The sequence below is a fragment of the Pipistrellus kuhlii genome, unplaced genomic scaffold (assembly GCF_014108245.1).
Source record: "Pipistrellus kuhlii isolate mPipKuh1 unplaced genomic scaffold, mPipKuh1.p scaffold_m20_p_14, whole genome shotgun sequence".
Classification (NCBI taxonomy): domain Eukaryota; kingdom Metazoa; phylum Chordata; class Mammalia; order Chiroptera; family Vespertilionidae; genus Pipistrellus; species Pipistrellus kuhlii.
The window spans coordinates 8383793-8410547 of record NW_023425449.1 but is presented as its reverse complement, the minus strand read 5'-3'; the positions used below and the strand labels follow the sequence as shown (position 1 = coordinate 8410547).

The window sequence follows — 26755 nt, the reverse complement described above, 5'->3', positions numbered from 1 at the left end:
TCTGCGGCACTCATGGGTACGTTTAATAAGAGGCAAGGAATAAATGTCTTTATTCTTACCTTGAAAGCCAAGACGATGCCGATAAACAGAAGGACAATGAGGACCAAACAGGTGGAGTTCACGGACAGGGCATCCTCTTTGTAGGGAAAATCAGGGGGCTGCAGAAGGAAAGGGCCTCATTAGCTGCTCGCATTCATCACTCGGGACCACATTCCCGAGGCTTTAATCACACGTGCTTCTCCGAAAACAGAGGGCAGGGAGCTGTTCAAGACCCCCGGGATGTCCAGCCTACTTCTCCGGACGAAAAGCTACAAGCGGCGTGGTAAGGAGAGGCCGGCCCGCTCATAACGCAGGCGATAACTCTTGAACCATCAGAGGAAGGCTCCTGGGAGACCTGAACACGCCTGTGCCTCCTGCTACGGGAAAAGCTGAACGGCAGTAGCTTACACACCTGACACTTGGATTGCCCGCAAATACCGGACCGTTCCAAATCCAGAGCTTGTGCAGGGCAAAGGGGAGAAACCTGTTAAAATTAATCTCCTTGCCCTGTGGTTTACGGTTCAGTGGGTGAATGTCATGAACCAAGAGGTCATGGTTCATGCCCGGAATGTGGGCTCGATCCCCAGGAGGGGGTGTGCAGGGGGCAGGCGATCAATGATTCTCTCTCATCGTTGATGTTTCTCTCTCTCTCTCTCTCTCCTGCCTTCCTGTATGAAATCAATAAAAATATGTATTTTTAAAGTTACAATCCTGACTTAAAAAAATCAACACAAACAAACACCCCACTAATTAACGTGCGTGCCCGCCCATCTGAGTTCCCGTGTCCGCTCCTTAACCAGGTCCCTCGGGAAGAGACGCAGGCACCTACCAGCTGCCGGATGTACTCCTGGATGGAGCTGGGGTAGACCAGCACGGTGATGGCCACCAGGGCGCTCAGGGCGAAGTCGAAGATCTGGTAACAGAAGAAGGGGACGATCCAGGCCGCCCGGCGCTGTGGGGAGCAGAAAACAGGTGCTCACGCCCATCCCGTTCGGAACGACCCACCGTGCTTTCCTCCAATCCGGAGATTTTCTTCCTTCGTCAGAAGGGAAATGAACAGCAATCCATCCAGCCAGGCCACGACGGCAACCGGTAAGCCAGATGGGAGCCAACGAGCAAACCCAGCGAACATTTCTGAGACTCTCTTGGTTTTCCTAGCGCTAGATCCATAAGAACGAGAGATTTAGGCTCTCCGAGATCCTCTCAGAGCCGAAACCGGTGTGGCTCAATGGAAAGAGCATCGGCCTGCAGACTGAAAGGTCCCGGGTTCGATTCCGGTCAAGGGCATGTACCTTGGTTGCGGGCACATCCCCAGTAGGGGGTATGCAAGAGGCAGCTGATGGATGGTTCTCTCTCATTGATGTTTCGAACTCTCTATCCCTCTCTCTTCTTCTGTAAAAAAATCAGTAGAATATATTAAAAAAAGAAAGTTAAAAAGATCCTCTCAGAAAACGGAGAGTGCTGGCCTCGGACTCCTCACGAACAGCTGTCCAGATCACACAAGCAAGGGATGGCGGGAAGGACCCCCTTCTTTTTTTATTTTTATTTTTTTTAAACCAGGAAAATAATCAAACTTCTAATCCATGCTCATGGGGAGGAACTGAGGCAATACGGGGTGCGTTATGACATATTTTGGTCCAACAAGGGGGAGGATGGGGTATGAGACTTCCGAAGGGAGGGTGAGTGGCTTACAGGTGGCTGAGGAAGAGCGGAACACACCTGGCAAGAAATTCCGGTTAGGCCGCTGGGGAACAATGGGGCACCGGGCCCACAGGCCCCTGCCCGAAACCTGCCTTTTACAGACTTGGTTTCCACGGGGCCAAGGCGACCCTGCCAGGCTCCCCACCCGGAGGGGGGGGTGTGCCTGAGCCTCCGAGGGCCCAGCTTACCTTGTACGCTCCGTACGTAGCCATGGCGCAGATCAGGATCATGAGGAGAGAGATTGCGACAGCAATGCACATGTCTGCCAAAGGTTAAAAAAAAAAAGAGAGAGAGAAAAAAAGTTTTTAGTAGCTCCATTGTTTAAGCATTTCTTTAAGTCTCTCCTCAAAGGCACTCTGTTTACACACCAACCACACGCGAGGACACGTCATACTAAGAAAAGCAGCAGCGGTCCTTTGGGATTTGAGGAGGTGAGACTTGTTAAGGAAAAGTGTGGCTCCAAAGGTGTCCTCCCTAGGTCACAGAAATGCCTGGGGATAGATTAGAAATAGAAACCAGAGACGGATTTACATATAAAGTTTATTTCCAAGTTGGGAAAGGGATATTGGTTGGGGATAGATCTAAAAAGTTGGACGCCTGGTCCGCTGAATTACACGATAGTTGTTGTTTTTTTTAATACGTCGGTGTCTAACTTGTATTTTATACACTCATGTGTGTGTCATGCCCCTATTAAAACCCGACACTGGCTTCCCATCTCATCCTCTCAATAAAAGAGAAACATGCAAATTGGCCATACCTCCGCTACACCCACAAGCCACACCCACCTGCCCATCAGGGTGGGTATGCAAATGAACCCAAGAAAGATGGCGGTTAATTTGTATATCTATGCCAGAACGAAGACTAAAGACAGAGTAAGAAAGAAGCCAAGCACTGCAGAAGGGAGCGAAGCTGCAGAGAAGCAAGCAAGCAAGCAAGCTGGGCACTGGAGAAGGGAAGCAGGCGGGGCGGCAGAGACCACACAGGAAGCCCTACTGCAGGAATCTTCCTGCACGGGGCCTCTAGTCTAGCATAAAATCTCAGTTTCTTATCCTGGCCTTCCTGTCTCTGCTGATTCTACAGCAGGCCTACCCCCGGCCACTTTGGCTCAGTGGTCAGTGTCTCAGCCTTTGGACCAAAAGATTGTGGCTTCGATTCCGGTCAAGGGCAGGAACCTCGGACTGCAGGCTCGATCCCCAGGCCCAGTCTCTCTCCCATCAATGTTTCCTCCAGTCTCTACCCTGCCCTTCCACTCTCTCTAAAACCCGTTGGAAAAAAATATCCTCAAGTGAGGATCCACAAAACAAGCAACGAACACTAAAGCAGGCCTACTCCTCCAGTGTCGGCAGACCTCATCCCACTTCCTTGAATCCAGCCACACCACTGGGTTCATTCAACACAGCAAGGTCATCCATCCCCCTGGCTAGAAGAAACATCACTCCTATTCCCACATGCCTGGCTCTGCCTTTTGTTATTGTTGTTGTTTTTTTAAAATATATTTTATTGATTTTTTACAGAGAGGAAGAGAGAGGGATAGAGAGTTAGAAACATCGATGAGAGAGAATCACCAACCAACTGCCTCTTGCACACCCCCTAGTGAGGATATGCCCACAACCAAGGTACATGCCCTTGACCGGAATCGAACCTGGGACTCTTCAGTCCGCAGGCCTACGCTCTATCCACTGAGCCAAACCGGTTTCCGCTGGCTCTGCCTTTCGAACCAGGCAGGACTTGGCTCGATGGCAGCCCCACCAGGGCCCTCCCACAGACATCACTGCTGCGTGTTCTATCACTGCGATCGGGCCCGCATCTGTGGTGTACTGTCCGTCTCCCTCTGCTAGGGGACCCTCGGGAGGGAAAAGGCTTTCCACACCTTGTTCACAACCACAACCTCAACGCTGGGAAGGGGACAGATGGCCAGTACGGCAGCCTCTAGCCACCTGTGGACACAGGGCGTTCGGAATGAGGCCAATCTGAACTGAGATGTGCCGTAAGATTAAAACATATTCCGGATTCCAAGGAGTCAAGAGAGGAAGGGAGGGAGGGAGGATATAAAATATCTCCTTAATAATTTTTATACTGATCACAGGCAGCAGAGTCTGTTCAGTGTGGCAGTTTCTGAGCCGTCTCACGGACATCTCATCTCTGTCAGCCGTCCTCACTCCCAGGCGTGTTCCTGTTCCCACAGAGCAGATTATGAAACTGGGGCTCAGGGGTTATGTAACTTGTTGAGAGCATTTGCACAAAAAGCCGAAGGATGACTAATGCTGCTCTTATGATTCCAGTCTCTGGCTCTTTCTACTGTACATGCTGCTTCCATCTAGCCTCTGCACAGTGACCTGGAACCAGCCAGGCTGCTTCCTTCCCACAGGTTATTTCTCCGAAGGAAAGGATTCCCATCGTGGAGCCATCCTCCCTTTAGCCACAGCATCTGAAACAGGAGGTTTATGAACAGAGGCACGGGGTGCAAGGACATACTAGGACAGAAATGTGACATGTCAACAACGACCACCTGCCATCTTAAAAATAAATAAATAAATAAATAAATAAATAAATAAATAAATGAAGGTTCCTCAATTTGTTCTAGAGATTTAATGCAGTAAATTTATAACAACACTAATGATTTTTAAAAAATATTTTTTATTGGCCAAAAACTGGTTTGGCTCAGTGGATAGAGCATCGGCCTCTGGACTAAAGGTCCCGGGTTCGATTCCGGTCAAGGGCATGTACCTTGGTTGCAGGCACATCCCCGGTAGGGGGTGTGCAAGAGGCAGCTGATCGATGATTCTCTCTCATCCATGTTTCTAACTCTCTATCCCTCTTTCTTTCTCTCTGTAAAAAATCAGTAAAATATATTAAAAATATATATGTATATTTTTATTGATTTCAGAGAGGGAGACAGAAACATCAAGGATGAGAGAGTATCACTGACTGGCTGCCTCCTGCACGCCCCTTACCGGGGATCAAGCCGCAAGCCCTGCTTGTGCCCTGACCAGGAATCCAACCATGGCCTCCCGGTTCATAGGTCAGCGCTCAACCACTGAGCCACACTGGCTGGGCGCTAGTGATTTTTATTAGAGTGAAAATCCGATTCTCAAGAAAGAAAAAGAAATAAGAGGTTTTGATAGCTCGGACTAGTACCTAAAAGATCATGATTCCTTTAGGAATACAGACATATTTGTAGTTTATAATTTCAATGCTAAATTAATTTACCTTTTCCCTCTAGTGAGGAAAGGAGTACCGACAGGGGAATTTCACGAATGCCTCCGAGCATTCTTGCAGAGCCAGGGGAGGGATTAAATGTGAATGCACTTAAATGCCTTAAATGCCAAGGCAGAGTCTCCAGTTACACACCCCCATTCCAGTGCTGCCGCTTGCCTGTGAAGCAATGAGCATGTCACGCTCATTTTTGTTTTTTTCTTCCTGCATAAAGCGCTGAGCTTAGTGGAATGTACTGTGTTGTCTTCTTCCTCTTTCCTTTCTCCTCAGTGAACGAGGCACTGTTATCTCATTTACTCCTTATGGCACCCTTCAGGGTAGATACAATTATTACAGCTTCATTTTAGAGGGGAAAAAAGATAACTTGCCCAAGGCTGCCCAGCTAGGAAGCGGTGGATATGTTATAGAAAGAGTCGGGCATCAATAAGCAATTACTGTGTGCAAAAGCCTATCCAAATGTGCCGCAATCTCTGAAACTTAAACTCAGGCACAAGTTCTTCTCTTCTTTGTCTACTTTCATGGTTTCCAAATTCCGTGCAGTCATATTTTATAAGGAAAAAGATAATTAATTTTATGGAGGTCGGCCTATCATGGGATAGTCTTTGACAACCTCAGAGGTCTTGAAAGACTTAGATAAACAAGCAAGCAAAGTCAAGGCATAATTCCAAAAATAAGACAATGAATCACCTTTGTTAGTATAAAATATTAATATGGCAAAAATAATCATCTTTAAGAACTGCGTATCCTATTTGGGAGGGAGGGGGAGTCACTCCCAAATTAAATCTCATAAAATCATGCAAAGATTTAAAATTTCCACCTTGCCCTAACTAGTTTGGCTCAGTGGATAGAGCCTTGGCCTGCGGACTGAGGGGTCCCAGGTTTGGTTCCGGTCAAGGGTATGTACCTTGGTTAAGGGCATGTACCCACTGGGGGGGGGGGGTGTGTGTGTGCAAGAGGCAGCTATTTCTAACTCTATCCCTGTCTTCCTCTCTGTTAAAAAAAAAAAAAAAATTCAATAAAAAATATTTTTTAAAATAAATAAAATGTCCACCTTATTCAAAGAATACAAAATCAGAAATGTTAAAAGGTGCAAATGAAATGACTCATAACCTAAAGTACCCTACGGACAAAGCTCCCTTGCCCTCGTCAGTGCAGTTCAGCCAGTGAGGGGCCCGGAGAGCGCGCAGAGAGCAGGGGCCAGGCCACCACCTGCGGTCAGCTTGCCCGGGGCCAGCTCTGCCCCTGCTGAACCTGAAGCCCGGAGGAATGGCTGGCTCTCTGTTTACAGTCAACAAATACTCCCCGTCTCTAAAACTCCCCTTACTCTGCCCAGCAACACTTCCCCCCCAACTGCGTTGCTCAAAGCCAATGAGAAATACATCTGTCTGACCTTCTGTCTGGGATTAGGCACAGGCAGGACATGGCGTGACTGTGATTATAAAATATTCAGATGTCTGTGGCCTCAGAGCTGGGTGCCTGGCTCATGTTTCTATTTATCAGAAAAAGGCCCCAAACCCACACAAATAACTACCAACGTGGTTTCCAGATGGAGAATGATCACAAGAAAGGAAAATACTAAGACGACAGAAGACACAATAAGACCTGCATTAGCCTTTTAACCTTCCATCCGGCTGTGTATCTTTATCCCCCCTCCTCCCGCAAAGACCAAAGGCCAGGGTAAAAAGATGATGACAAAGCAATTGATTTTTTAAAATTTTTTAAAAATTTATTTCAGAGAGGAAGGAAGAGGGGGAGAGAGAGAAACATCAGTGATGAGAGAGAATCATGGATCAGCTGCCCCTGCACAACCCCTACTGAGGTTGGAGCCTGCAGCCCTGGGCATGTGCCCTTGACCGGAATCGAACCCGGGACCCCTTTCAGTCCACAGGCTAACACTCTATCCACTGAGCCACACCGGCCAGGGTGAGCAACTGCGTTTTAAAAGGGGCAAGTACGTAAGATGAAAACAGGGAAAAAAGAGTCCTTATTTAGACTCCTACACTGAGAACCCGCAGGGAAGTGCACAAATACTCACCAGGTTTGATTTGTAACGACGGGACGTTCAAAAGGGCCCCCAAATCAATACCTGTAACTTCACAGGAAGAACTGGAAGCCGGATTCCCCGCCCTTGAAAATACCAAACTATCTACACTTTCCCCTGACGGTACTCACTGGCATCGTCCATGAAGTCCAGGTCGCCCAGCTCCGGACTTGAGAAGTGCTGGCTGGGGTAGGCCAGGGAGCTCAGCAGAATCAGCAGCACCACGGCATTGATGACCTGCGCGCGGTCAGAAAAACACACACACACACGTAAGTGACACTCCCTGCATACAGTGTCCCCGTCCCCCCCCCCCCCGCCCCCACCCCAACCACCGACAAGTTCATGGACACACGGAATGTAACCTCAATAGAGACCCCATGTGCCCCGATGGAAGCTGGGCTTCACCTCACTGCCCGCTCGGCCACGTCCATGCTCCTGAGCGAGTGTTTGCAAGTGATGAGACTTTTTCACCAGCTCAGGCAGTCGTTTTTTTTTTTTTTTTTTTAATATATTTTATTGATTTTTTTTTTTTACTGAGAGGAAGGGAGAGAGATAGAGAGCTAGAAACATCGATGAGACAGAAACATCGATCAGCTGCCCCCTGCACACCCCCCACTGAAGATGTGCCCACAACCAACATACATGCCCTTGACCGGAATCGAACCTGGGACCCTTCAGTCCGCAGGCCGCCGCTCTATCCAGACGGGTTTCGGCGAGCTCAGGCCGAGTTGTGAGATGTGGGAAAGTGTCAGAAAGGGGTGCCAGGTGAGCGGCAGAGCCAGGATCGTTGATCCTGCAGCGCGGCACACGAGCCCTCTGTCCCAGGCCCATGCTTGTCTCCCTTGGGCACTTCAAGCTCAGCTCATCTGAGAGGAAATCACCTTCCTGGAGGTCTCCCACCTCTGTGCTTAGTTTGTTCTCTACCTTAAAAAATAGCATCAGCCGAAACCGGTTTGGCTCAGTGGATAGGGTCGGTCGGCTTGTGGACTGAGGAGTCCCGGGTTCGATTCCGGTCAAGGGCATGTACCTGAGCTGGGGTTGAGTGGGCACATCCCCAGTAGGAGGTGTGCAGGAGGCAGCTGGTCGATGTCTCTCTCTCATCGATGTTTCTAACTCTCTATCCCTCTCCCTTCCTCTCTGTAAAAAAATGAATAAAATATATACATATATTTTTTAAAAAAATAGCATCACTACCGATTCCACGTGGAAAACACAGGCACTGTGCCAGGTGCTTTATGGGGATCTTGTCTCTCAAGTTCTGCAACAGCCTAAGGAAGCAGGTGCTATGTTATCCCGTTTTACAGATGAGAGAACTGAGGCTCGGGGTTAAGAACATTGCCCATGGCCCTCGCCCAGGGGTCAGCAAACTTCGGCTCACAAGCCACGTGCGGCTCTTTGGCCCCTCGAGTGTGGCTCTTCCACAACACGTGCGGGCGCGCACGTACAGCGATCGAAACTTCGTGGCCCCCGCGCAGAAGTCGGTTTTCGGCTCTCAAAAGAGATTTTTGTTGACTAGTGAGTTTGCCAGCCACTGCCCTAGCCGGTTTGGCTCAGTGGTTATAGAGTGTTGGCCCCCCAGACTGAAAGGTCTCGGGTTCAATTCCGGTCAAGGGCTCGTACCTGGGTTGCAGGCTCAATTCCTGGCGCTGGTTGGGGCAAATTCAAGAGGCAACCAATCAAAGTGTGTCTCTCACACCGACGTTCATTTCTCCCCAGCCCTTCGGCTCTCTCTAAACTCCAATGGGAAAATTATCCTCAGGTGAAGATGAACAAAAAATGAAAAAGAAGAAGAAAGAAAAGAACATTGCCCAAGATCAGGCAGCAAACGAATGTATGAAATGGGATAGGAACCCAGGAATTTCAATTCCCAAACCTAAACGCTTACAGTCTCCGGCCGTGTTTGAAACGTGACTACCCTCTGGGTTTACCACCTTCCTCCTGCCCGCCACCCACCCACCCACCGCGGAACCATGGCCCTCCACCGTCTGCCTGTCCGTTTCCTCCGTTCTCACGCTCCGGAGGTCAGCTGAGGCATGGGCTGGGCGGGCCGTTATTTCTCCTTTTCCCTGGGTTTAGAAACTTGTGATCGAGCGCTGTTTCGCTCTTGCCAAAAGGAAAAGATGAATGATCTTCAAACAGAAAGAAAATTTTTTTTTTTTTTTTTTTTACAGAGAGGAAGGGAGAGAGATAGAGAGCTAGAAACATCGATGAGAGAGAAACATCAACCAGCTGCCTCTTGCACACTCCCTACCGGGGATGTGCCCGCAACCAAGGTACATGCCCTCGACTGGAATCGAACCTGGGACTTTTCAGTCCGCAGACCAACGCTCTACCACTGAACCAAACCGGCTTCGGCAAGAAAATTCTTTTACTAACTACAGAATTACCCACCACGGAAGTCCTATTGAGAACCACGTATTTACAGAAGCGGTTCGAACGGGTCATTTGTTTTACAAAACGTCCATCCGCTGGGACCCATGTTTCAGTTGCGATCCGAAACGGTCAGCATCACGGTAGGGTTTAGAATTATTCTGTTTTCTTCCTCTACCTTCCAGATTGATCTGCTGTCTGAAAAATGCCATTACAAAAACGAGAATAGCAATGCCCAGAGGTATACATGTATCACTAACTTCAATGGACACTACAAGCATGTGGCTAACGGTGTTTGGAGGCGTAAAAGGGTGCAAGGTGAGACACACGCTCCCTCCCATCCCTCTCCCACAAGCACCCTTCCACAGTGCTGATCAGAGCTCCAAGCTTCCCGTTTCATGGCAAAGACCCCCAAAAACTTGACAGCACATTGGAAATACACTGTGATCAGCAAAACTCTAGCTCAATAAAACTTCCCAGAATATATCCGAGGCTCGATGGGAGGGACGGGCTAGCCCCACAACTGGCATGTGACTCGCGGGGAAGATGCTGAACGGTCACATCTTCTCGGCAGCTTCCTCCCTTTACACTCTTATCTCTGGAAGGCAGTCCGGAGATTACGGGCTGAAATAAGATCAGATGAAACCACCTAAAACGTGTCTGTTCCTATCACAACGAGGTCAGCTTTTCAGCTGCGAAGGAGTTGAGGGGGTAGGAGAGGGAGGGTGAGAGAAGGAAAAGGGAGGAGGGGGGAAGGTGTGTCCGGTCTCAGAAGGCCCAGGCGTGGGCACCCACGGGGCTGGGGGTGGAGATGGACTGTGTAACACGTGTAACAGGACACCGTGGAGAACACGGAAGGGGTGGAAGAGAGAGGGTGAGAGAAGGAAAAGGGAGGAGGGGGGAAGGTGTGTCCGGCCTCAGAAGGCCCAGGCGTGGGCACCCACGGGGCTGGGGGTGGAGATGGACTGTGTATCACGTGTAACAGGACACAGTGGAGAACACGGAAGGGGTGGAAGAGAGAGGGTGAGAGAAGGAAAAGGGAGGAGGGGGGAAGGTGTGTCTGGTCTCAGAAGGCCCAGGCGTGGGCACCCACGGGGCTGGGGGTGGAGATGGACTGTGTAACACGTGTAGCAGGACACCGTGGAGAACACGGAGGAAGACTGTGATCGGATGGGCCTCCACATGCAGAATTTAGGGTGAAAAGCCTTGGCGAGGGTGACTGGCATGTAACAGCCCCTCCAATGAGTTCGCTTATCTCCTTCCACGCCTGGCTATGTCCCGGCTGCTCCAGTAATGATCACTGGCTGCTGTGGTCGGCAAACTGCGGCTCAAGAACCACATGCGGCTCTTTGGCCCCTGAAGTGTGGCTTTTCCACAAAATACCTCGTACGGGCCGTGCACGTACGGTGTGACTGAAACCTCGTGGCCCATGCGCAGGAGTCGGTTTTCGGCCTGGGTGAGTCTCCTTGGAAGTGGCGTGAGAACACTCAAGGGGCCAAAGAGCCGCACGTGGCTCGTGAGCCACGGTTTGCCGACCACGGTGCTAGCCCAACGGCCCTTCTCTCTGTGCTCACAAGCCATAGATCACGGTTCAGGTCCACGTCCCCTTCTGGGCACCCTTGTTCATGAGACAATTAGGAGAAAGAATAAATGAAATTAAGACATGATGGCCCTAGCTGGGTTAGCTCAGTGGATAGAGCACCAACCTGCAGACTGAAGGGTCCCGGGTTCGATTCCAGTCAAGGGCACATGCTGGGGTTGTGGGCTCACTCCCCCGGTAAGGGGCGTGCAGGAGGCAGCCGATCCATGATTCTTTCTCATCATTGATGTTCCTCTCCTCTCCTCTCCTCTCCTCTCTTCTTTCTCTCTCTCCTCTCTCTCTCTCTCTCTCTCTCTCTGTCTCTTCCTCCCTCCCTCTCTGAAATCAATAAAAATATATTGATTAAAAAAAATTAAGATGTAATGGTAAGGTCATTACATGGCACAAATGACTCACCACTGTGCTCTTTTAATCACAGAGTATTTCATAAGAGAAGATGCATGTTGACACATATTTACCATATAATTATGCAACACCCCAACTGCTGGGTGGAATCTGGCCACCATGGGCGATGTGCATGCAGCAGGGTGGCCGGCCCGGTGACCCAGGAGGACCTAGGTCTGTGAAGGAAGCGGGCAGGGGCAGGACCAGCCGTGGAAACCACCGAGCGCGGTCAGATGGAAAAGGCCAGCGACAAACGCAAACCCCGTGAACACGGGGGTCAGGGCGCTTCCCGAAAGAGAGAAAATGAACATTACCCAATCGTCAGCTCTGACCGAGAAGGAAAGGTCACCACAAATGAGAACCAAGAAGATGGGAAGACCCGCCCGCTGCAGATTATGTAACGGCCACAGCTAATCTCCATGGAAGAGCGAGAGCAGGCATATTTATCTTCTCGTTCGGTTAGTTCGCTTGGTCTTGCTCCGTCCGTTTCGGTGGGCTGTGTACAAACTGTTCCTGCTGTGTACAACTTGTTCCCGGGTGTCGCTTTTTTTTGTCCTTGACAATGATTACTTCCATATGTAACTCCATTCAGCGTCCTCCCAATTACGTGGCGGCATTTATTCAGTCCCTCGTTTACTCTCCAGGAACCCAAAGGGCACTTCACTCCTGTCGTAGCAGAGCCTAGGTGGTCAGGGAGACCTCCAGGGTGAACCTACACCGCCGAAACTGCAAAATGCAATTACCCCCTTTCCGAAGCCTCCAGAAAAGGAACGTAAGGACAAACACTCAAACCCGCTGACAGAGTAATGACACAATAACCAGAAATTGGCACAGAAAATTGTGTCCGAAAAGTGATTTCGGCAGACTTCTCTATTATGAAAACGTGAAACAAATGTAGGATGGCTAAATAATATCACAACCAAACAACAGAATCCTACCTAAGCATCAAAAAATCATTTAAAAAAAACAAAAACCCACAAACTACCCAATACAACACTAACGATGAGAAAATGTTCACAGTGCTCTAATGTTCAATGAAATCTGCAGTCTATAAATGTTCTGTGATGAGAACTTTATTATTTATCTTTGGAATATGCTCACAGGCATCAATAACAGACTGAAAACACTAAAACATGCAATGTTATAAACCAGTGGGAGGTTTGTAGATGACCTGAACCTTGAATTATCACTATACCTTTCCACATGTTCCAGAGTGTCTGTTTTCAGAGTCCGGAAAAATATATTTAAAGCTTCAAAGATATTTTAAGCTTTGCTACAAAATATATTACACAGTATTATTGTTAAATATATGGCAGAATATCATTATTAAAATGTTATAGGAAATTATTATTAAACCTGACCCTCTAGTGGTAAGAAGACCAATGAACAGATCTGGCTGATATTGAAGTAAAGACTTGGAAACAGGCACAATAGGGGAGAAATGTCGGAGTAAAAGAGAATAATGATTATAAAGGGATCTGCCACTTCCAAGGATAGGAGCTGGGTTTGCTGAGGACAACTAGAAAATCTGGATGAAATGTAAGTAAATGCCTGTGAGAAGGCTCTAGGTACATGTGTCAAACACAAGGCCCGCGGGCCAAATCCGTCCCGCCAGGCCTTGCAATGTGGCCTGCACCGCGCTGTCATCACTGCACTCCGCTGCGTTTCCATCACAATGACAGTTTATGACTGTTCAGTAAACCATTCGGCCCGCGATCTAGGCTGGATTTTAGATTTTGGCCCCTTCTCTGATTGAGTTCGACACCCCTACTCTAGAGAGCTAGCCAGGAAGTGGAGAATTACGGGGCAGGGACGGGAGCTCCTGGACAAGGCACCTGCTGATCTCTAGGAAAGGTGATGGGGGCACAGGCTGGAGTGGCACCTTTGACCGTCTGCTGGGCCAGGGTGCCTATACCCCTTTGTGTCACTGATGCTGTTTTTCCTCCTCTGACTGACAGACGGAGACCTCTGACAGATGGACTCTCGGCCTTCAGAGAAAGCCTGATCAAGCGCCTATGATGGTCCAGGATTATGGACTCCATCCTGGGTCCTTTGATGTCAAATATCACCCATGGTCTTTCCAATAACTCAGGCTCCTCCCAAGAAGCCACCACATGGCATTCACAAGCCCCGGCTGACCCCGCCGGCCAGCCACCTGTCCGCGGGCGCAGAACGCCTGCCCGGGGAGTGCTCGGGGCCGCTGAGCAGCGACAGGAGGCTGGCCAGCGGGATGGGACCGATGGGCGGGCGGCCCAGCAGCGGCGATCGCATTATCTCTGGACGGACTCGGCTGGGTTCTGACCTTCCCTCTCAGGCTGAGAGGCCATTCGAGTCTCCGAGAACCCAGGGTCCCCATGATAAATGGGAAAGACGCCCCAACAGCGAACAGAGGCAAAGAGGAACGGAGGAAAGAGGAATGCAGTCCAAAGGGCCTTCGGGAAGCTTCGGGGAGGGGACGGTGGCGAGGAGGAGGACAAGTGTGTCTTAAAGACCGTTCTGGGCCCCTGAATTCTGTGAAAAGACAGGCCTACTAGTCCATAGCATAGTTTAGGATGGGCTAGAGCACATGTGTCAAACACAAGGCCCGCGGGCCAAATCCGTCCCGCCAGGCCTTGCAATGTGGCCCGCACCGCGCTGTCATCACTGCACTCCGCTGCGTTTCCATCACAATGACAGTTTATGACTGTTCAGTAAACCATTCAGCCTGCGATTTAGGCTGGATTTTAGATTTTGGCCCCTTCTCTGATTGAGTTCGACACCCCTCGAGAGACATAAACTCTGTGTATTAAAAAAAAAAGTATCAAGCACTAAAGGGTTAGAAGAAATCATGATCTTTTAGGTATAGTCTGAGGCTATCATAACCTTTTTTTTTTCTTCCTTGAGAATCAGATTTTCACTCTAATAAAAATCCTTAGCCCTCAGCCAGCGTGGCTCAGTGGTTAAGCATCGACCTATGAACCAGGAGGTCATGGTTCAATGCCTGGTCTCGGCACATACCCGGGTTGCAGGCTGAGTCCCCAGTAGGGGGCATGCAGGAGGCAGCCGATCAATGATTCTCTCTCATCATTGATGTTCCTCTCTCTCTCCCCCTCTCCCTTCCTCTCTGAAATCAATAAAAATATATTAAAAAACAAAACAAAGTACAGGCTCCCATCTCTGGTCCAGGAAGGCTGAGGACTCACTGAGAAAGGGCCTAATTCTGATGCATTCCTCTGTTCTTCCCTGGGTGACCCTGTGCTTCTTTCTCCCCAACCCACAATGCCTCCGTTTTTGCAACCCTTCAGCCTTCTGCTGTTCGTCAACACAAACGTGAGTGCCTACTGTGTGCCAAGTATTACTGCTCCACCACCTCTGCACTCTGGAACCAAGGAGCCTTGTAATCCTAGCAGCTCAAGGTTAATGAAAGAAATAAGCTCACACCTATTTTTACTGGGATTTTGAAATTGCATTCATTCAAACATTTTTTGGCCCCCACATAACATTAGACAAAAAAAAATACCTAAGTACTATGAGTTAGTCCGTATTCTGCCCTGGAATATGGTGTCAAGATTGACAGCTGGAAAGAAACTATTTTTTAAAATATATATTATATCGATTTTTTACAGAGAGAAAGAGAAAGGGATAGAGAGCTAGAAACATCGATGAGAAACATCATAAGCTGCCTCTTGCACACCCCCTACTAGGGATGTGCCCGCAACCAAGGTACATGCCCTTAACCGGACTCGAACCTGGGACCTTTTGGTCTGCAGGCTGCCGCTCTATCCACGGAGTCAAACCGGTTTCGGCTGGAAAGAAACTATTCATCTCTAATGAGCCTCTATTCCCATCCCCTGTGCCCGCCCCCAGGGCGGATTTGCAGCCTCGATGAGAACAAATGTGGAAACCCACTGAAAACAACCATCCATCCCTCGACAGAAACAAGACGTCCGTGTCACTGTCCAGACCAAAAAACCCCGTTACTGCACCAGAGCTGCCCGGGACAGAGGCCCTATCAGGCTGGGGCACACGGGCGAGCTGGAACCTTCTCCAAGCGAGCGAGCCGATTATCTGAAAGGCCAGCGACTCCGAGCTTTCCTCCCTCACCGTCTGAGAGAGGCCAGCGACCCTATGAATAGGATCTGGCACCAGGAGGCGTCCGGTAGGTTCCTGCTGAATGACTAAGGTCCTAAAATACACGGGGATAAGCCCGGCCGGTGTGGCTCCGCGTTCGCTGATTCAGGAGTGCCGTCCCGTCCGCCAGAAGGCGGAGGTTTCCATTCCCAGTCAGGGCCCACGCCAGGGTTTGGGTTCAATTCCACTGTGAAGTGTCCCAGAGGCAACTGATCAATGTTCCTTCCTTCCTTCCTTCCTTCCTTCCTTCCTTCCTTCCTTCCTTCCTTCCTTCCTTCCTTCCTTCCTTCCTTCCTTCCTTCCCCTCTCTCTCTCCCTCTCTCCCTCCCTCTCTCTCAAGTCAATATATATATATATATACACACACACACACACACACATATATATTGATTTGAGATATATATATATATATAAAAACATATTCTGGAGTTGTTACCAGAAAGGGAATCTGGCCCTGAGTGGGTCTGCCGACAGCAGTGGTCGGCAAACTCATCAGTTAACAGAGCCAAATAGCAACAGGACAACGATTGAAATTTCTCTTGAGAGCCAAAGAATTTTAAACTTAAACGACTTCTAACGCCACGTCTTCAAAACAGACTCGCCCAGGCGTGGTCTGTTGTGGAAGAGCCACACGCAAGGGGCCAAAGAGCCGCCTGTGGCTTACGAGCCGCAGTTTGCCCGCCCCTGGGCTAGGGCCAGCGGTAGGTAGTGTGCGGGTTGACTTAGCGCAGGAGAAAGCTCGCAGCGGGAGCCCAGGTGGAGGGCGGCTGTGAAAGCTGGGGACGGGACACTGGAAGGGCTGGGCCCGGGCTGGGCTGCTCTGGCTGGAAGTCAGAGAGAAGGGGGTGCTGGGGGCAGGCTCAGGGGGTCGGAATGTCTGAGAGGAACTGCTGAGGCCTGGTGCCCTTGGCTGCCCAGGCTGCAAGCCTCTGGGGCCCTCGGAGGGAGGTTAGGGGAGGCATGCCTGTGGGGGAAGGAGGAGGGCAGAGGAGGGAGAGGGGGGCCTGGGCCAGCTCCCCCGAAGGAAGGGGAGCACACGCTGGGCCCTTTGTCTGCAGGCTTTTATCTCTCTCCAGCAGGTGGAGATCTCAGGGCGGGTCTCGGGAAGGTTTCCACAGAATCTTCATCGGCTGTATGCTGATGGACCAGAAGGAGGTCTATTTTCATTTGTCCTTGAGCGTGCCTGGCACACGGCACTCATGAGATTCCTGTCCCTGCCTCCGGGGTGGGGTGGCTGGGAGGAAGGTGTCCCTGGCTGTGGGGAGATAGGATTTACATGGCTGAACTGCTTGCTGTTCCTCTACTGGTCTCAGGTTTCCCTTTTCTGCTTGTCCTGGCCCACTGGCCTGTCTCAGAAGCACACGCTTGGATGATGATAAAAAGGACAATATGCACCAAGGATGGTCCCTGCCTGGTATCCAAGACAGAAGCTTTCAGCTACCAGGACCGTTTCTTGCTAAAAGCAGTTGGTGCCGAAACCGGGTTGGCTCAGCGGTAGAGCATCGGTCTGCGGACTGAAGGGTCCCAGGTTCGATTCCGGTCAAGGGCATGTACCTGGGTTGCGGGCACATCCCCAGTAGGGGGTGTGCAAGAGGCAGCTGGTCGATGTTTCTCTCTCATCAACGTTTCTCTCTATATATATCTCTCCCTTCCTCTCTGTAAAAAAAAAAAAAAAAAAATCAGGCCGAAACTGGTTTGGCTCAATGGATAGAGCATCGGCTTGGGAACTGAAGGGTCCCGGGTTCGATTCCGGTCAAGGGCATGTACCTTAGTTGCGGGCATATCTCCAGTAGGGGGTGTGCAAGAGGCAGCTGGTCGATGTTTCTCTCTCATCAATGTTTCTCTCTCTCTATCTCTCTCCCTTCCTCTCTGTACAAAATCAATAAAATATATTAAAAAAAAAAAAAAAAAAAAAAAAAAAAAAGCAGTTGGGGGAGCAGGTGGTCATGTCCTAGGGCCGTGGTCGGCAAACCGCGGCTCTCGAGCCACACGCGGCTCTTTGGCCCCCTGCATGTTCTAACGCCACTTCTTCAAAACAGACTCGCCCCGGCCGAAAGCCGACTTCTGCGCAGGGGCCACGGAGTCTCCACCGCACTGTCCGTGTGGCATCTTGTGGAAGAGCCACACTCCAGGGGCCAAAGGGCTCGGTTAGCGGGCCACGGCCCTAGGGCAGCATTTCCCCCTAACCGAAGCCGATCTTCCCCTCAGCGAGTCTGTTTGCTGTCTTTTGGCATCTACAATAGGATAACATACCTGACAACAAGCCTTTAGGATAACAAAAGAGTAATTTCCTGCTGAAACCGGTTTGGCTCAGTGGTAGAGCATCCGTCTGCGAACTGAAAGACGTTTCTAACTCTCTATCCCTCTCTCCTCCTCTCTGTAAAAAACCAATAAAATATATAATTTAAAAAAAGTTTTTTGTTTTTTTTAAAAAGAGTAATTTCCTTTCCTCCCCTCTTCCCCTCAAAGCACCCCAGGTGAGACCACAAATCCCTTCATTGTTGTCACTGTGTTAATTGTTAACTATCCTGTACCCCCAACATTAAAAAAAAAAAAAGAAAAAAAAAAAAAAAAAAAAAAAAAAAAAAAAAAAAAAAAAAAAAAAAAAAAAAAAAAAAAAAAAAAAAAAAAAAAAGGGTACTGTATTTTTCGGACCATAAGACGCTCCGGACCATAAGACGCACCAGTTTTTAGAGAAGGGACATGAAGAAAAAAAGATTCTGAAACAAATAGTGTCCTAAAATATTTTATGTGCATTAAAACCCAACATCACAGTCATAAACACATGTAATCAACCCTGTAAAGTAAACAGCAGCATTTAGAACCATTTTAGAGCCGGGCAAGCACACACAGACCACACAGAGCCGGGCAAGTAAAAAAACTTTTTTTTTAAAGTATATGTGTAGGCTATATTTGGACCATAAGACGCAGGGACTTTTTCCCCCCACTTCTGGGGGAAAAAAGTGCGTCTTATGGTCCGAAAAATACGGTATGTTTTTATTGTTTTCAGAGAGGAAGGGAGATGGAGAATCATCCATCAGCTGCCTCCTGCACATTCCCTATGGGGGATTCTGCCGGCTCCCCGGCCATGAGCCCTGACCAGGAATCGAACCTCTGCCAGGGGCAGAAATAGAAGACTGAGGACCAGCTCTTAGTTACGAGAAATAAAATCAGAACTATTAACCGTGCTCTGTGAACCACGCTGGTTCTGTTCTGATCAGGGAAAGCGCATCCTAGCCTGGCTGGGAGCTGCAGGCTCTGGGCCGTGAGCGCCAGCATCAGCATGCAGCCCGTTCTTCTCTCCCCAGCTGCCCATCCCTGCGGAAACAAATGGCTGGAACAGTCTAGTCCTGGAGGCACCTGCCCTTCACCACCCCCAGCGCCCCACTGTGCGTGATCTGGCCCTGCGACACCCCCTCTTCCCCAGCCGCGTGGTTTGTAACCTGAAGTGATTACACCCGGCCCACTCCCCCAGGCCCGTAATCCCTACTGTCCACCCAACAGAAGCGGCTGGCTCATGGGGGAGAGGATGAGTACTTTTGTGGATGACCTGCTGCTCCCCCGTGCTGCCGGCCTTACTGGAAAAAACACGCACCTGTGATTCAACCCTGTCCGCTTAGGGTGACGGGCAGCCTGGACCCACTGGGGTCTGGTGTCACCTTGACCTCCTGGCTCAGGGGTCCATGCTCAGCAGCCGCCGGGCTATGCATGTTACATGTTACTTTTTACCCAAGCCCAGAGGTTTCCCTGTTTTACTGTCTCCCGTCTCCCAAGTCTGTCACCAATGGATGTCATGAGGTAGCCTTCATCTCCTCCTTTGATTCTGATGTATTCAGCTACGTGGTAAAGCTGCCACTTTCCCGGAACATTTTCTCAATCCGTTGAGATTTTTGCTTCCCAGCAATTGTCTTCCGTTTGGCTCAGATAAACTCATAAAAAAAAAATCTCTACAGACGTGAACACTGACAGTTCTTACAAATGAGTAAAAAGAGACAAAACCCCTCCCACATATGCAATAAATAGCGCTTCACAAAGGAAGACAACATGATCGGCCAATAAACCAGGATAAACGTCCCACATCATTTGTCATGAGGAAATGCACACTGAAGTCACCCTGAGTCGCCGCCACATATACCCCCGAAATGGCTAACATTAAAGACGAACATCCAAATGCTGGCAAGGATGTGGAGCAACTGGAACTGCGTACCCTGCTGGCTGGCGTGTCAGACGGCAGAACTGCGTTGGAAAACTGGTTGGCACTTGCCTCTGACCAGCAATTCCATATCTAGGTATTTACTCAAGAGAAATAAAAACAAAGTCTTGTGCAAGAATGTTCAGAGCAGCCGTATCCATAATAGCCCCAACCTGGAAACAATCCAAATGTTCACTGTCTGGCAAATGGGCAGACAAATTGCAGTATATTCATACAATAATAATGTAATACGCGGCGATAAAAAGGAACAAGCCACTAACATACTCCAGCAACATAAATGGTTATGCTAAGTGAAAGGAAACTAGGTACCAAAGAATACATGCAGTATTCATCCCACTTATACGAACAGGTAAAGCTCGCCTGTGGAGACGGGGGGTGTGTGGCAGGGATTAACTGGGAAGAGACACAAGGGAACTTTCTGGAAAGGTTCGCTAGGGATGTGGGTTACACCTGCACTGGTCAGCTCAATGAACCGTGCCCTTAACATCGGTGGATTTCACCACATGTGAATCATGCCTCAATAAAAGAAAAGAGAAAAATAAAAGACTAATTTAAAAATCTCTACTATAAATACCTAATTCAATATGCTTTGTTACTGGACCTAAGAAAACCTTGACCACTCCAAGGCAAAAGCAAAAGGCACAACTTCTAAAAGTAAAACAGTGAAAACAGGATGGGCTCAAACATTCCTCAGACTACCAACCAGCAGTGGGACCTGCTGGAAACCTCCTGAGCTCTCCTGGCCTCGGTTTGCTCATCTGTAAAATGGGAGGAAGAGCCCCGTGTGGTGTGACTCAGTTGGTTGGAGTGTGGTCCCTGTGAAGTGGGGGTGGGTGCAGGAGGCAAAGGATCAAAATTCCTTCCTTCCTTTCTTTCTCTTTCTTTCAAAATTCATCTTTCTTCCTTTCTTCCTTTCCCTCCCTCCTCTTCCCTCCCTCTCTAAAGAAACAAACAAAAAACAATTTTAAAAATGGGAACTAAGTAATTACTTCACCAGGATTATATAAAAATCAAGCCTATGCAAATCTAGCCTAGTACCTGGCACACTGCACTTTAAGAAATGGTGGTGGTAGGAAACTATTAGGAAATGCATGAATAATATTTTACCTCCCTGGCAATGGTTTATAAGTTTAAGAAAGAACCCTTCCAGGGGACTCTTATTGGCACATCTTCCCATCAGCCTCCCCTGTTTTTTCCTGAAAACCTGCCCCTCCTGATACCTGATGGCATTCCCGCCACCTGGCTGGTGAGAGGAGCAGGCGGGGAAGAAGGGACAGGTGCCTTCTTCTCCCTGGCCCTGGCTTACCCCTGTTCACGTAAACCACCGTTTTGGTAACCAAATTACATGGAGAGGGTCTGAGGAAAACTCTGTGTTTTAAAAAAAAGTCTCAAGTGTTTTCTGAAATAAAAAATACTTCCCGGGAAGATTATCAGTACGTAAGCCAGGTTTCCCAATAACGAGGTTCCCCTAATGTGTCATTCTTACAACTGCTGGGAAGTTCTCTAACCTTCCAAAGGGCCATGTATTTCCAAATGCTAAGATAAGACATGCACCCCAAGCACCCCTTCCCACAGAGAGAGAGCATGCGCGCCGAGCAGAGCCAGCAGAGAGCCAGCGGCGTGCCCTCCTTTTAGCACCCGGTCGGACCCTGTCTGCTGGCTCCCCGCCAGCCATGGGCTCCGCAGATTTACCCTGTGGCAGATCACATCCCGGAGCGTGCCTGCCTAACGCGCTGCCCTAGATTTTACAGATCGCACTCGCGGGTGGACTTGCAGGTCTGCAACGTGAAGTGTTTTCAAAGAGACAGGTCATTTGTATAAAATGTCTCGATGATCCATAAAAACCACAAAACGTTCTGAAGCCTCCTCCTATCTGTTGGCTATCCAGTCCGTTTTAAATTTCTGCAGAAGGATTTCCTGGTTTTTATTAGCCAAGGGAGGGTGGAGCCAAGACACAAGTTCTGTCTGCATTCGCACGGAACCATGGTGAGCCCCACAGACCCAAGGCCCGTCTGAAACCGCTTTCAAGGCCAACAGGTTCTACGGTGTGTCCTGGGGACGGACTGAAAGAAGCCAAGTTGAAACTATAACATAGCACAGAGAAGACCATAGTCCCGGGGACGAAATGTTTTGCTTAAATGGCACAACTACACCATTAGATAGTATGTGTATACTATTTATTTATTTATTTATTTTTTAAACAGCAACATGAATTTCAACCAAAAAAACTACACTGCTACTTAAAATTGTATTCTCACTCACGAAGTCCTCTGTGCTATCTTACTGCCAAGTGTAAGGTGTTTCCTCCCGATGCAGTGGTATTCACCCTCCATCAAGATGTCACAAAACCTAATGAAATGCAAGGGGACCCAACTTCCACGTTGGCGCAGCCTGGGGGTGCCCACCATCCCCCCCTCTCCCAGCAGGCACTGGGAGGGGCCCTCGGGTTCCCTCACTGCCCCCTGATGGTCACTGCTCCCATACCAACAGCTTCTTTAAATAGTTCCCACCTTGCCAATACTGGTTTGGCTCAGTGGATAGAGCGTCGGCCTGCGGACTGAAGGGTCCCAGGTTTGATTCTGGTCAAGGGCATGTACCTTGCTTGCGGGCACATCCCCAGTGGGGGGCGTGCGGGAGGCAGCTGATCAATGTTTCTCTCTCATCAATGTTTCTAAACTCTATCCCTCTCCCTTCCTCTCTGCGGTCTGATAAGAAAGATATAGGGATCACCTGTCGACAAGCAGAAAAAAATGGGTGTAACATGGCTCGCCCGGGCTGATCGGAAGGCAATCACAAGGAAACCCCTTCCTAGGGCTTTGCAACAGAAGTGGGGGGAGAGAATGGGGGGAAGGAAGTGCCCACAGAGGGGCACAGTGAACCCTCGACCACTTCATCTCGGACCCGGACGCGCGCCGCCCGGGGCCAGGTGCGGGCACGGAGCTCGGGTGCACGGGTGACTCACGTGCCCAGGCGCCCCAGGGCGCCGTCCGGACCCGGACACACACACACACACACACACACACACACACACAGCCCCTACCCCCCGGGGCTGGGAAGAAAGGCAGGAAAGCACGTGCTCCGCAGATAAGCCCCGAGGGCCCGGCCGCCGAGGGCACTGGCTCCAGGGCTGTGGGGCGCGCGCCCCCAGCCCCCCCGGGACCCCGAAACCTCCCCCAACGCCCAGAACCCGCCCCAGGCTGGCCGAGCCGGGCGCCCGGGGACAGGAATTAAGTTTCTAATCATGGAACTGGAGGCGGATTAGCGTCCGGCCTTCGGATCCAGCCAACCGGGGGCCGAGCCGGGAGCGGAGCGCGGCCTGCCCGGCGCGGGGCGGGGGCGGGGGCGGGGACCCGGGCGCGGCGCCTCCCCCGCAGGCGCCCCCGCAGGCGCCCCCCGCGCTCACCAGGTACGAGGCGCCCAGCAGGATGGTGCCGGTGCGCACATGGCAGCACAGGCAGCAGCTGTTGGAGTAGAAGCGCGTCCAGGGCGCGATCATCTTCATGGCTGCGGGCGCGGGCAGGGGCGCGGGCCGCTCGGTGCGTGCGGGGCCCCGGGCGGGGCTGCGGCTCCCGGCCTCTCCGGCTCCGGCTGCGGCCTCTCCGGCTCCGGCTCCTGCGGCTCCTCCGGCTCCGGCCCCTCTCTGTCCGGTTCGCCCGCTGACCCAGGCGGTGCGCGTCCTCGAAAGCTCCGCGCAACTGCGGGGCGGACTCTGCGGGACCCGGAGGAGGCGGGGCGGGGCGCGGGGGGGCGGGGCGGCCGGGACACGTGACCCGCGCTCCGGCCCCTGACGTCACCCCGGGCTCTGGCCCGCAGCGCGCGGTCCGGGTCCGGCCCCCTCTCTTTGGGTAACTCCATCAGGGACTGAGATTCTTTCTTTTTCTTCTTCTTTTTCTTTACAGAGAGGACGGGAGAGAAATAGAGAGTTACCGTAGAAACATCCATGAGAGAGAATCATCCACCAGCTGCCTCCTGCACACCTCCTACCGGGGATGTGCCTGCAACCAAGTTACATGCCCTTGACCGGAATCGAACCCCGGACCTTTCAGTCCGCAGGCTGACGCTCTATCCACTGGTTTCGGCGGGACTGAGATTCTCTTCCAGCCCCCCACCTCCCTCCGCCCCATGCCCCGCACCCATCTTGCGGATGATCTGCGGGTGCAGGGCTCTCTCTGCTGGCACCCTGCACCCTGGAGGAGGGAGGAGGGAGGAGGGAGAAGGACCTGTGTGATTCCGGGCACCGGCGGCCCCTTGAACCGCTGTGCGCGCCGCCAAGAGCCATTGGTCCGCTTCCCAGCTCAGCTCCTGGGCGGGCATCGCTTCCCAGAAAAAGGGATGTGAGTCAAGGGCAGCCTCGCCGTGCTTGGGGCAGCGTTTTTTTTCATCAGGGCTGCTGCCGGAAAGAAGCAGGCATCAAGCCCCGCGGTGGGAAAACTGTGGCTCGGGAGCCGCATGCGGCTCCTTGGCCCCTTGAGCGTGGCTCTTCCGCAACATACCACGGCCTGGGCGAGGTTCTGATGAAGAAGTGGCGCTACAAGAAGTTTAAGTAAAAATAAAATAAAAAATTGGGCTCTCCAAAGAAATGTCCATCCTTGTACTGTTGATATTTGGCTCTGCGGACGAATGAGTTTGCCGACCACAGATCAAGCTAATTGTTGCCACAGGGTCTCTGCAAGACACAACAGACCTTGAAGAGGGACTGCAGGACGGGACTCCGAGTTGGGGTTCTGGGTTTCTGTTTGTAAGCGCGCCTGTCCTAGAGGACCCTCCTGGGATAGGGTGAGGAAAGAAAAACGCAGTCGCTTTAGTCCACCAAAGAGGTTGAGGTGTGAGGGAAGGATTCTATTCTTGTTTGAACTATCCTGGGAACTTGAACTTGTGAAGAACGTTCCAGTCCTGCCTCAATGCCTGATACACATCAAACCTCCAGATAACCCCCTGGTGACCCCCGAAGGACTGAGGAGAGGGTATTCAGGTGCCCAGACCACGTGACACCCAGGATCCAAACCACCTGTCTTCCGGAGGGTCACCCTCCGGGGCCAGAGCACAGGCTAAGAATGCAGACTGCTTCTTCTCAAGAATGTGCTTTTGCCCCGCGAGTGTGGCTCAGTGGTTAAGCATGCACCCATGAACCCAGTTGCCCAGTCCATCCCCAGTAAGGGGTGTGCAGGACACATAAGATCCCTGACTCTCGTCACTACTGCTGTATCTGCCTCTCTCACATTCTCCCTTCCCCTCTCTGAAATCATTAACATATATATTCGATGTATATATTTTTAAGAATGTACTTTTTACTAGAAGAACCCTCCGCTTGTCTTTCTTCTTTGGAACACTCTCCATTGCCCCGTTGGTTTCCAGTTTGCAAACCCTGGGGCCTTGGGATAAATCTATCATTTATTTCTAGCAAAGCCTTCAGCCTCTTGAGTTTGTTTAACACCTTGAATCACTGTTTAGAGCCAAGCAGCTCAGATAAATTAGATGGTTAGCTTGTGTCAAAGTTTCATTTCAAACTTGGAGCAGGAGAAAAACTGGTTGGATTTAAATTCTTAAGGACAGGCTGTATAGGAAGGGAGAGGGATGGCAGATAAGGAAAGTTTCAGTGCAGGACTGGTTAGTTCAGTGGTTGGCAAACTCATTAGTCAACAGAGCCAAATATCAACAGTAACAACGATTGAGATTTCTTTGGAGAGCCACATTTTTTAAACTTAAACTTCTTCTAATGCCACGTCTTCAAAATAGCCTCGCCTAAGCCGTGGTGTTTTGTGGAAGAGCCAGCCACACTCAAGGGGCCAAAGAGCCACAGTTTGCCGACCACTGGGTTAGTTTAAGAGGCTGTAAAACTGTCCCAGTCTTATTGTGTAGTTTAACCCTGGGTCCACAGTGACCCGAGAAGCATTCTCAGAGGTATCAGGTGTGGGATCGCCATCAGACATACTAAGCAAAATGGTTCTGGGAGTTAGCCAGAAAGCCCAAACAAGAAAGTTGGCTTGCCGAAACCGGGTTGGCTCAATGGACAGAGTGTCGGCCTGCAGACTGAAAGGTTCCGGGTTCGATACTGGTCCCCCAGTAGGAGGTGTGCAAGAGGCGGCTGGTCGATGATTCTCTCTCATAGATGTTTCTAGCTCTCTATTCCTCTCTCTTCCCCTCTGTAAAAAAAACATTAAAAAAAAATTTTTTTTTAAAGTTGGCTTTTGTTTTGTTTTCTCACCACAAAGTTCTGTTTTCCTTTACATAGGGAGAGGGTTTTTTTCCTCTGGAATCTTCCATTTAATATTTGATTATGTCCATAACCACTTTTAACCAGCGATAGGACAAACATTTGTGCTCTGAGAAGAAATGGAAACTGAGAATCAGGATGGGGAGTGCCACTTTCCAAAGTCAGACTTCAAGCAAGTTCCCACTTCACCCTCCCCACCAGAATTTCAGTCTTTTAGGCGGATGACTGGCTGATTCAGGAAATGTTATATTTTAGCATGAGTGTTCTCTCTTGGCCGCGACCAGCATGGCTAGAGAGCGGATGAGTCCCGAGTAGGGGCGACTGGGGACTGAGAAAAAGAAAGAGACAGACACAGAGACAGTAGGGAAAGCTGGGACCAGGTGGGACACTTCTTGGATGGAGAGACAGTGACCCACAGCTAGTGCTGCATGTTTATTACATACAGCATGATCCCAGAGAGTTCTACTGGAGTTTAAGACAAAGAAAATTATGTGAAATCATGGTTAAAGATCAAGCTGCAATTCCTCATTCTTGTGGCTTCTTTGTAATTGTCACTCTTGGCTGAGCCTGGATAATTCTGTCCATTTCCGGCGCCTGGCTGAACTTAGGTAAGGAAACCCACCCCCGTGGTGCCTGAGCTAAAGGTCAGGCTAACAACATACCTCCTCCGGCAAAGGTGTGTTTCCAAGATGTGGCTCTGCCTACGCCACTGGACTCAGCCAACAATTAGCTCATGTGCCTTCCCAGGTGCTCTCTGCATTTCAGAGAGCTCACTATTCAAGATGCAAATCTGTAGAAAAATGTCAAGTTTCTCTAGATGAGAGGAGAGGCAGAAAGTTAAGAAGACCTGGCTGGAGAAAGGAGGTA

The 26755-nt window shown here is 50.3% G+C and overlaps 1 protein-coding gene across 2 annotated transcripts in view; it reads right to left on the bottom strand.

Annotated features, from left to right (window-relative positions):
* The window catches only part of LAPTM4B (lysosomal protein transmembrane 4 beta), a 29367-nt gene extending 6000 nt beyond the window's left edge, over nucleotides 1–23367 (bottom strand). Inside the window, exons 1-5 of one of the 2 annotated variants that reach the window (XM_036436592.2) lie at nucleotides 23078–23367; nucleotides 7129–7234; nucleotides 1929–2002; nucleotides 869–991; nucleotides 60–158 (exon numbers count right to left, since the gene is read on the bottom strand). In XM_036436592.2, the coding sequence (XP_036292485.1) occupies nucleotides 60–158; nucleotides 869–991; nucleotides 1929–2002; nucleotides 7129–7234; nucleotides 23078–23176 (501 nt within the window). In that variant the 5' untranslated portion in view covers nucleotides 23177–23367. The remainder of the gene's footprint in view (nucleotides 1–59; nucleotides 159–868; nucleotides 992–1928; nucleotides 2003–7128; nucleotides 7235–23077) is intronic. The other variant, XM_036436593.2, reaches the window with a different exon arrangement.
* Nucleotides 23368–26755: the final 3388 nt, after the last annotated feature.